Source organism: Nestor notabilis, unplaced genomic scaffold (assembly GCF_000696875.1).
Source record: "Nestor notabilis isolate BGI_N333 unplaced genomic scaffold, ASM69687v1 scaffold10074, whole genome shotgun sequence".
Taxonomy (NCBI): Eukaryota; Metazoa; Chordata; class Aves; order Psittaciformes; family Psittacidae; genus Nestor; species Nestor notabilis.
The window spans coordinates 73,698-85,230 of NW_009926884.1; the positions used below are offsets into that span (position 1 = coordinate 73,698).

The 11,533-nt window shown below is 41.0% G+C and overlaps 1 protein-coding gene across 1 annotated transcript in view; it reads right to left on the reverse strand.

The window, feature by feature from the left end:
* EEFSEC (eukaryotic elongation factor, selenocysteine-tRNA-specific) overlaps positions 1-11,533 on the reverse strand; it is a 71,671-nt gene that overhangs the window by 59,951 nt on the left and 187 nt on the right. Inside the window, exons 2-4 of the mRNA XM_010013797.1 lie at positions 10,226-10,467; positions 9,033-9,129; positions 6,592-6,756 (exon numbers count right to left, since the gene is read on the reverse strand). Of these exons, the coding sequence (XP_010012099.1) occupies positions 6,592-6,756; positions 9,033-9,129; positions 10,226-10,467 (504 nt within the window). The remainder of the gene's footprint in view (positions 1-6,591; positions 6,757-9,032; positions 9,130-10,225; positions 10,468-11,533) is intronic.

An 11,533-nucleotide genomic window follows, 5' to 3' on the forward strand; every position in this document is an offset into this window, starting at 1 on the left:
CTGTGTTTACCATACAGGAGGCTACCTTTCCCATTGCTATTCAAGCGTTCCACCAAGATTCCTGCTCAGACAGTATGTGTACATGCATGTGGGGCTGTTTTCAATTGAATTGGATAGAGAACAATTCTACCTGATAAATAAGAAGAAACAAAAATTAAGTTAATGAGCTGGCAGCAGCAGCAATGCTAAAGCAAACAAGTTCTGCAAACACAAACCAGCCATCCTTCACTTTGAAAAGTTATCATAAAGTTTAAACAAAAAGACATTCGGATGAAAGTTTGTGATTGCTACAGCAATGTCCATTAACTTCATTGCAAACTTGTCTTGAACCCCCGGGTACACAAACTTAAGAATCATAGAATGGTTTATCAGGACTTGTCCTTTGTCTTGTCAGACCCACTCTAGCATCAGCCTATGGAAACAAGGTTAAAAATACCATCCTGAAGTATCTCTGCACTTTCTAATAACAAAGGCAAAATTATCTGTATGGCCACAGAACAACATGAACACTTCACAGTACCTTGTGCATTAATCATGGCCAAGCAGCATTGCAGAGAACCCCAAGTGTACAATTAGCATCACAGAAATAGCACAGACCTCGGGGTCTGCCATGGAGAACACCCAGCAACACTGCACTTCCATGTGGAGCCTGGGTGCCAAACAGTCATGTGAAGATGGTCTAAATACACAAAGCTATGCAGAAATCACACACAATTCTGCTCCTTTTCAGACACACTGTATCAAGAAACTAGCATACTCTGGGTGATTTCTCTCATCCACTAGAAGGCAACCTGCATGCCAATGCCTCTAGCTGGCAGGAAGCACAGGGTACACCCAGAGCTCCAAGAAAAGCTGCAGATGCATTTTAGTATTTGAAGAGTTAAGCGGCCAGTACTGCCTAGGCCACTTCTCTGCCTACAGAGATTACATTAGACACACAAGCTCCAAAAATACAGTGTATGGTTTGGATTAGCACTGCTCAGGTTGGCTGCGCTCCCCTGGCCTCCTTCCCTCCTGCACTGATCAAGTAGAAAACATTTAAAACCCCCATGATATATCTCCAATTCCCTTTCTATTATATGTTATCCCTGGTCCTGAATAAAACAAACCTTAACACATAGAAGTTATCTTGCTCCCTCCTTTTACTGTACCTACATGATCCTTAAAAAATGGCAAGTGATACGACCTAAACCACTGTACTTCAGTAACAGGTAGTGAGAGAACAGCAACCTACTAATCTCTTCCTTAGAGTTTTTATTCCTGAGCCTTTTCAAAGTCTAAAGTTAACTAGATTTTTCTTTCTTTTTAATACAAAATTAAAATGGATTCTGTTCTTTGGGGTTTGGGTTTTGTTTTTGAGGTGTTGGCTTGTTTGGTTTTTTTCCATAAATGTGAAAACTAAAACAGAAATAAAGAAACAAACCAAACCAAAACCCAATCCACACAGTAAAAAGCTACAACCCCATACATTGAAAATGAGGGAACTGATCTTTACAAACAGCTCAGCAGCTGCTGCTCTTATTCCCTCAAGAGACCAAGCCAGAAAAGATTTGAGCAGTTTTTACTGCCAGATCTAAATTTCATTCCAAGGGCACTGGATCAGGTCTTTAATCCTTTACTTAACCACAAAGAACTGTGCTGAGGAGTTTAGTTCTTCCAAAACAACTGATAATATCCTTGATGTTGGAAGCAGAGTACTTGCCTGTGTAAGCCAAATCCTGTGTGTTTTGCTTTTAAGTGCCACAGCAGATGCAAAACTCGTAGGATTCACACTGATGTTTTCTAGGAAAAGGAGAAAATCTCCAGAACACACAAGCCCTGCTTTAGAAGTGGTAGAGAATTAAAGGAATAGTTTGATACTTGTACTGAATTAAACCACATATACAACATTATGTGTATATGTTCATTTATTGATTTAGGATCTAAGATTCTCGTACTTTATCACATATTTTAATACATACTATGAACTGCCTTTTCACAGTTTTATCAGTTACATCTCATTGATTCTCCCTCCAACCTGACCTCCTGAAGTGCCCTTTTTCACAGCATTTCAATGAACAGAAAACTCACACACAGTGAGCCAGTAGATGAATCCCAACATTTGAAAGACCTTTTATATCAGCACAGGGCAAGAAAAATCTAAGCAGCACTGGAAAAATTACAATTTAGTAAGCAAAACAAAAGTGCAAAAAGCAGTCAAGATATCCTGAAATTCGGAAGGGGCGTATTATGAGGTCCAAAGAACTCAAAATAATAGTGGTAAAAACTGATTTAAGATTTCACCATGGAAGTCCACATGAAAGTGTCTTTGTGATCCAATTTAGCAGCATTTGATCCAATTTTGTTTTCTGAGATTTAAATGTTCTCTGACAAGACTTAACCATGCAACTCTGATTATGCAAAAAGGCCTTAAATACACTGAAATTAGTTCTTACTACATGTATGTACACTAAAGCTCACTCATGAGGGGTCTTGGGATATCAGATAGGCTGAAGGACTCACATGGGGGCAAAAGCAGATCTATCTGTTACAACTTTAATAGCTGTGGTGGTTTAAGGAAACAGTCTTGCAAACACTGTTTGGGTTATTTATCAGACACTGGAGAATTTTTTTGTTTGATAAGCCATAAAAACTACAAAATGTTTGCCAAAAAACACACTGAGTTTATCTAGCCAACAAAGAAGCTTTAAAAACAGAAATCTCTTTTCATATCGTGGAAGTATATGAAGCCATGAAGCTTCTCAGTACCACACTTACTAAATGAGGCTTCTATAAGAGTTCATAAAGTCAATAGAATCTGACAGCAAATAGGCCCTTGCCAAGACAGAATTCACTACTGGTGTAAACAGACAGTCGTTTACTAGGAGACTTAACTAGATAAACAGAGGCAGGTATCCCTCATTTTGCACATTCTGATGTCTCAGATGACCTCTTGAAAGTGCATCAAATACTGAGGCATCTGGATAACTACTCTACAACCACAGGAACATCATTTCACATAAACATGCTCACAACTTCCGAGATCAAAACACTCAACATTAATTATAACAGCAATTGCCTATTGCAAACCTCAAGGATGGTGAAATTTGGATATGATATGAATATTCCTCTCCTCCGTTGAAGAGATAGGAACTTGAATATAAAGCAAGAAGAAAGTTTCTACTTATCACAAGTCCAGAAAGAGCCAATGGTGGTCAGTGCACTTGGCTGTCACATACCTGCAGCACTTGATCACAGGTAGGGCAACGCTGAGTCAACACTTCCCGGGTGGCCAGATTTATATCCATTAACTGTGTACATCTATCTCTGCCTCCTCACTCCATTCAGACTTGACCTCTTCCATGACCTTTCACAACTCTTGACAGAGAGTGATTCTTATTAACCAACCTGGCACATTTTCTTGCCCTAAAACATCTTGGAAGGAGTATTAACATATCATCTGGTTTACCCAATCCTCCAGTATTTCTCATGTGATTGCAAACTGCAATCCAATTCCAGAATCACTAACACTGGGCACAAGGAAGACCACAGGCCACAACATTTTGCACTACTTATCACACAAGGATTGAGACATACAATGATAAGAGCTAAACTCCTGGTTCTTGCCTAGTTTTCTGCCTACTAAGTAGCTGCTGTTCTTAAGCTATAATTTCTTTTTCACCTGGATAGGGTAGGCAAAGATACTTCTCCGCCACTGAAAACAGCACCTTTTCTCAACTAAAGCATGCTGTAAAAAGACAAAGCAGCACTGCAATGTGACAAACATACTCATTTAAACTAAATTCTTTAAACAAAATATACTTGGATAAATATTTTGAAGTGATTACCCCCAAACCTATCAGTAAAATAAAATGAACCTATATTGAAAAAAAATCCTGATTATTCAAACTCCAGGAACTTCCATAAAGCAGAAATAGAAATGTCAGGAGTTGTTAAAGTTTATAAACTGAAAGACTGTAGAGATTGAAAGACCACTGAAATAATCTGAAAGGACACTGAGAATTCTGCCAACATGACATTTTTGCTGCAGAAAACCTGGGTTCATGCTCTTCAAGGTGGATTTTAAGTGCTAGTGAGCAAATAGCACTAACTCAATTGGATAGTGAACTGTTTGCTCTGTCAAAGCTTTTTGCCAAACACATACATATAATTTTTCTTTTCGCTATATGGATAATCAACCCCAGATGGCAATTTACATAGGCAAGAGCATAAAGGAATCTGTGCACTGCTGGTGCTCTCAGCCTCGATCAGAGCAAGCATGAGCGTTTGAGAATGTCACTGTTTATTTTTAATTGCTGTGTCCCTCCTTTGTGCAGGTTCAAGCGGTCAAAGATGTCGAAGTCCATTAGTAGAACTGGGAGGTGATGCCACTTCATTTGGTGAGAGGGCTCTTCAAATGTAAAAAGCAGCTGGTTTGCAATGTCCCTAAATGCCCAGTGGGCACCAGCTGTCAATCTCAGTTACCATAGGGTCAGGGCAGAAGAAGGTCAGAGAGAGTCATAAACCACAATGTGTTGTGAAATGTGCTTCCTCCGTTACCTTGTAGGCCTGAGAAAGGTTTGACCTCGTATAGGTAATCCTAACCCAGCTCCATACAATGCTAGTAGGAGTAAGTACAACACACAAACTTACAAAAGCTGCTTCTCTTCCCTGTGCCTTGGTTTCCAGACCTGTACAACATGGACATGGATATTCACGAGCTGCTAGTAGCAAAAACCAACATGCAGAACTCTGCCTGCTGCTATTACCACTCAGAAGTCTGGGCACATCCCTCTGTTTCACATGTGGCAGTGGAAGGATTAATTCATTAACAGCAATTGAAAATAACTACAACTTTGAGGGAAGTTAATGCCATAAAAGCCAAGTGACCCATTTACCTGCTAACTTGCCTTTCATTTCACTGCTCCCCCCATCACTTGCAAAGAAGCATCTTTTAAAGTCCCACTTCAAACGTTCCCTACCATCCTTTCAAACATGCAAGTTATTAATTGTATTTTTGTCATTTCCCCCTTCACATACATTCTCAATGAGCAGACTAATTCCTAAACATATTTCTCTAAAACATTCTTGGACTACACACGAAGAGCTGAACAGCCTTTTCCAGATGCCATCTAGTTATGCATTCTTCCTTTGCAAGCAATAATGACTCTGCTCTGTCCCACCCCCACCTCCAGAGCACAAACCCACAGAAGTCTGGCCAATGCTATACCAAAAGGCAAGTAGCTAATGAGCAATGCAAGGCCCCATTGGGCAGAAGCCATCATCACCCAGATTTCAGCAGCCTTGTCCTCCTACCTACTCATCTCTCCTTGGACCCATTTTGCAGACAGGCCCAGGACAGCACGCAGGTCACAACAGAAAAGAGAAGGAATGCTGGCAAGGGCAAAGCTTGAGAGGTTGAAACCAGAGCTACAATTCCAGCAAAGCATATTCCTTCAAGAATTATAAAAGCATGGGTCCTGGAATGGGCTGCATGCTGCAAATGAGGATATGGGAAGTGAGCAAGTCCCCTGGGAAAGCAGGCATGATGGGGTACACATCACCCAAATCACTTTTACACAAAGGATAATATGATATAAACTGGATGGCCACAGCTACCACAGAAGAGGATGACCAGATTGTCAGCTATCAGCAAAACTTCAGGTGGAATCACAATGCCCCACCGAGTCCTTCACTTGCACGCACAGTATGGGCAAAAATGAGAAAGTAGCATGCTCACTCAATAAGAGATTACAGTCCTTACAGTAACATGACTTGAGGATAATACTGACAGTCCCCAAAGGGGTCCCATCCAGGCTTGGTCAACCAAAAGGTACCTCCCCTTGGAATGTAACTGGCTGCATCCACTGTAAGTGCAGCTGCAAAATGCTCCACAATTCTTGAACTCATCTGGGGCAATTAATAAGAAGGGCAAGTCAGAGCAGTCCAAATCAGCATCTGTGAAACAGGCCTCACCTGTTCCAAGCATAAAGTCACCTTGTTTGCTTTTAAAGGACAAATAGATTTTTAAGGAAATAAAACAGTAACAACAGTTAAGCAGTTTAAAGGCCATTGAAAGGTGTTTCAACAGGCTCTCTACAAAGCCCAATGGCAGCAAGTCACTACTGCAGCCCAGCAGAACATGCTGACACCAATAAAAGCCCCAGCAAACAAAGAGAATGTGCATCAAGCATTTCAATGCCCTTTTCTTGTCATTTCCTTCACTTCCATACATGCCAGGAAGCCAACCTACCCGGATCCTTGTGTAAGCCTTCCCACTGCAGTATGTGTCAAATGAAAGTAACCTCACCCAAACCATGTTCAGTCCTTGGGCACATTCTATCTTGGAAACATGCCCACTTTGCTTTTTGAATTTGAAAGTTTAACACACTAATCTAGGTCAGCATTCATTCAACTGAAACAGAGCAGGTAACTTCACTTGCTGCCTTATTTAAAAATCTCTGTGTCTCTCCTATTATAAGCTGGCTTATAGGAGAGTACAAAGTAATAGAAAATAATTGGACAATTTCAGATTGGAAGAGAACACTCTCTTCTTTGTTGAGTGTCTCTTTCTATCAGGAAAACTGGGGGGAATGAAAATGAGAGACTCACCTTCAGGGCAGGAATCTCCACATTGTCACCAAGGCTAACAGAGCCAGAAAGAATAGTCCCTGTCATCACCGTGCCTTGACCCTTGATAGAGAAGCAGTGGTCAACTGCCATGAGGAAGTGTCCTGAGGGGTCTCTTGATGGCAGGTAAGCCTGAGACTTCAGGACCTGAAAAAAGAAGATAAAAGCAGCACCATACGTGGGTGAAAAGTCATGACAGCCATGGAGCAAGAGGCAGGCAAGCGGATGATTGATGGAGCAAGCTTGCAATTTTACTGACTTCAGGCATCTCCCAATGAGCTTAGAACGCACCAATGTCAAATTAACTGTGTGCCACAGAGGAGACTCACAGTTAGCAGCAGGAACACTTCGATTTTCTGCCTTAGAAAGATTTGGTGCTGCACATTTCGCTTGGTTAGCAAAACTGCACCGGCAATAAAGGTGCTGCCAAACTCAATATAAACACTGCAGCAAAGCAAAGAGAAAATATCCTGTACATCGTGTTTCCCCCCACCCCCCTTTTCTTTCCTTTCTCAAAAGCACAATTTTACAGTGCATTTTGCTACTTCAGCTTTTTTAGATTTTGTGAAAATGAACTTATGTACAGATATTAGTGCCCCATAAATCCCATCCCTGCCTCCCTCCCAGCAAAACTATTACACTGGGTTCAGTTTTCAAAGTCCACTTTCCCTTCAGATTTCAGTTAACACTTCTTGGAAGATCAAACCACTAAAAAAACAGCCACACAAGTACCATTTTCTAGAGACATTCTCCAAGTTTAGGATTTCTGTTTTGCTGACAAACACTATTTCTTAAAATCTGTCATCATAGACAGAAGAGCCAAATTATAGAAGTAGCTGTGTACCCAACAGTGTTTCAGAGGAACTGGTTTCTCCCCTGTCTCAAATCACTTTTGATCTCTGCTCTGTTATAAAACCAGCATACAAGGTTGGCACTGCCTTTAATGTCTGCTTTTAAGGTCAGAAACTGCTGGTTAAGCCAAAGTTGTAATGGCAGAACAATGGAGAGTCCCTTGCCAAGGACAGGAAGGATAATACCTTGAAACTCAATGCCAGGGCTCAAACAGCATTTGCCAGCTCTTCTAATACTAGGCTTCAGAGTTGACAAACGGTAGCATATAGGTATTTCTTTCAAAGGTTTTAATATCCCAGTAAATCTACTCAGAATCAGATGAAAGCAGAACCCGGGACCTGCCTAACTTCACCTCTCTAGACATTGCTGTGGGTAGTCTGGTTCTTGCTAAGGTCTAGTCCCGCTTTTTATCTTTTGCAGATATGCAAGGCATGCAGTAAGCAAAGTATCACAGAGAAAGATGGTTTCAGCATGAAGGCAGGAGGATGGAGTCCACACTGGCTTATGCCAGAACTCCCACGTGTTGTCATTCTTCTAACAATTAAACTTTCCACAGGTGATCACTGACTATACCCCTCAGACTACCCAAACAGAACCCCCAAAGCTTAACAGAAGTGCTAAGCTCTCACAATTGGAATCAAAATTGGCAGGTGCTGTGATCTGGGCACAAACATGTCCCAGAGGAGTTCCCAATTTCCTTAAATTTAGCAAATCAAATTAGTAAACTCAGTGGATTTAATTCCTTTGTGCCTCAGCCTCCCAATCTAAATATGGATTAAAGTCACCTTTAACACTTCCTATAGGTCTTTTGGAAGTAAATTAGCTGTTTGCCAAATGCTCAAGACCACAGCAATGGGTGCCAAAGAAAAGTCCAGGAGGAAATCAATCATTCTGAATGCAGAGCAGTATTTGAATGGAGTCAGGAGGCCACACAGAATAATGAGCATTCAAACCAGCTATGGACTACCTGCTCACCAGCTGAGCTCTCTCCATCCTGTGCAAGGAACGAGGCAAGGGTTGTTTAGAATAAAGTACCATGCACTTAAACACTGGATCATAATACACACAGAAGGAAGGAGACAATTCCCAACATGTAACTTTCTTAGCTCCTGACTTCACAGCTTTACTGTTCTCTTAACTGTGGTACAATCGTAAACCACCTACCAAGCACTCAGCAGAATTTTAAAGCTATTTTTATTCCTTAGGCTTTGCAATTCTTTCAACTTTAAAAACAATTTTACCACACGTGTGATAGCTGTGTCTTAAGAAACACCTATTCAAAAGCATTGAAGCCTTTTGGGGCATCAACCTCAACTTCTCAACCTGATCTAGTTAAAGATGTCCCTGCTCATTGCAGGGGATTTGGACTAGATGACCTTTGAAGGTCCCTTCAACCCGAACTACTCTATGATTCTCCATTTACTGGAAGGACACCCTGAAGTATCAGGTTCCTTAAAACTGACATTACTGTAGGAGTTCCTCAGCTCTAGATACTAATACAGTGCACTCCAAAAGACTGAAACCAAAGTTCGAGCCTGTTTTGTGTTACTATGATGTTCTTGAGCAGGTACCTCGATTAATTCGGAAACACCTAGAGGATTCTCAGACTCTGGGGCTTCTGGTCCACCAGGCTTTGCTGCAACAGCAACAATAGGGCACCCACAGAACCTGAAAGAGAGAAAGACCAATGCTTTTTTCAACTGTCATTAAAACAATCATAGCCTGAGCTGGAGTCATAACCTTCAAAACAGGAGCCCAATGCAAGGCGGCACATGATGTGTACCTGAGGCTGCAGGCAGACTACAAGGTCTGCAGCCAACAAAAATGTCTGAATCTGCTGAAATCAAAGTTCACAAAATGCACAGGTCTCAAACACAAAGGTGCAGAGAAGAGCAGTACTTCAGTCAGCCTCAGTTTAGCTTTCATCTTACAATGAATTTTACTCTTCAAGTCCTTAATGTTCTTCTGTGTCAGCTGCACAGTTGAAGAAGGACAGTGCCCTGCCATCACAACTAAACAGGAATTGCCATACCCAGTCGAGCTTCACTTTCTTGGTCCTAGTGAAGCTTTTCTGTACACCAAATCCTATTCCTTCAATCGTAACGTGACCTAACAGCTTCTATCCCTGGGCAAAGCCAGCTGTGCTCCAGTTTGTGAAACCACCAAATAAATATTGTGATCTATGTTGTATCTTCCCATTGCATAACACTAACATTTCCACTCAGGAATCTCCCTGCACTTCATTATGTACCTTAACAGGACTGAAACACCATCCCAGGCAGAGCCATGTTAAATGATAGAAACTTCCACCATTCTGCTCTGCCTGCTTCAGGCAATGCCACTTCTCACCCCTAGTTAAGGCAGAGCTCCAAGACTCCATTTTCCCTGGAGTGAAAGTAACTTGCAGTTCTCAAAGTTGCAAGCCCATAAACTGGAGGAAAAAAAACCAACAAAAAGCACAAAAAAAAACCCCAAACCAAAACAAACACACCACCACCACCTGGATGTTCTGCCTCAGCTTTAGCCAATCTGAACTCCAAACAGCCCTTTAAACTGAAGAGCTTTGTTATAGGGAAGTATTTCTCTATAAATTATATTTGCACAGGCAAATTCAGGGGTGCACTAGAGTTTCTGGTAATCTTTCCACTCTCCTGTCATCACCTTTGCTAGATAGTCATGTTTAGAAGCACACTGGAAGGGAAATGTGGGTCAAGTATTTTTGTTAAACACTCCAAGTTCACTGTTAATACTACCAATAACTTACTTAGTATTTTCCAAGGTCTTCTGCATTTTCTTCGTCATCTTCTCAATGGCACTCTGTCTCTTCCCCTCTGGAAGGAGATCTATTTTGTTCAGAACTACCACCATCTTCTGGCAGGCAATCTGCCCAATGACCAAGCACTCTGCTGACTGTGTCTGCATCCCTTTTGTCACATCGATAACCAGCATCATCAGATCAATAATCTGGGCACCTGGAGGAGAAGTCACAGTCAATATCGCAGCAGCCTAAAAAGATTAAGGATCGTTTTCTCAAACAGTTTCCATAAGAGCTGTCAGAATATGTAAACACCCAGAAATACAAATAAAAGTTGAACTAAGTATGGAAAGTCTGTAAATAAGACACTGGGAACTTAAGCTGTTATATTCTACCATCGGATCATAAAAAATAATGAAAGCATATGATAGTTCTCATATTCCTTCATATCAACAGTTCAAGTTTAAGGTCATTACCACTGCATTTAAAAGAAAACATTAAGCAAATTGCCCTTGCAGCACCACAAGCATAGCATTTGCCTCAAAAAAGATGATCTAAGAAGCTAAGCAAGAATATGGTAAAGCCAAGGAACACACACAACACTGCAGACAGCTGCATGCTTGGAGCAAGACCAGTAAGAGCCAAGGACATGCCACATCACATCTGCAATCCTCAGTCCCACCCTTTCTTCTTTCAGAGTCCAAGATTTGATAAAAGGGAAGACAGGATGACCAGCCCCAGCAGCAGGCTCACCCATGTCTAAGTAAATTCCTACTATGTGAGGAAGAGGCAATCTAAACCCTGGAATATGCTGTCATTCACTCCCGGGTCACCTCTACATAATGTGAATACCTACTTCATACACAGCCTCACATACATCCAGTTCTTAAATCTCTTAAACATAAAATGCATAGATTTTAGGCTGAAATTACCCATCAAGCTTATGGATTATTTGCATTTTACTTTTCAAATAACTTGTCACAATTCCTTATCCCTTTGATTGAAGCAACCTGAATTTCATAGATTTATATTAGTTTCCAAGGAAGGTTTTGATGAATTTTGATGAACATCAGGCCTTCTACTAACTACACTCAGAATTTTCCTGTCATTCCAGGTAACTGGAATACTCTGAATACCAAAAGTACAGCATAGACTTGAACATTGAGAAAGCTTAAACAGACTAAACCAAAGTTTAAGCTAAACTACCAGAAAGTCCTATGTCAAAACTCACATTTTGAAAGCATATAGAAGCCAGAAATTATGCAGCATTCTGAATTTGAATACACTTAATATTTGTCTTAAGCTTTTGATCGGAAG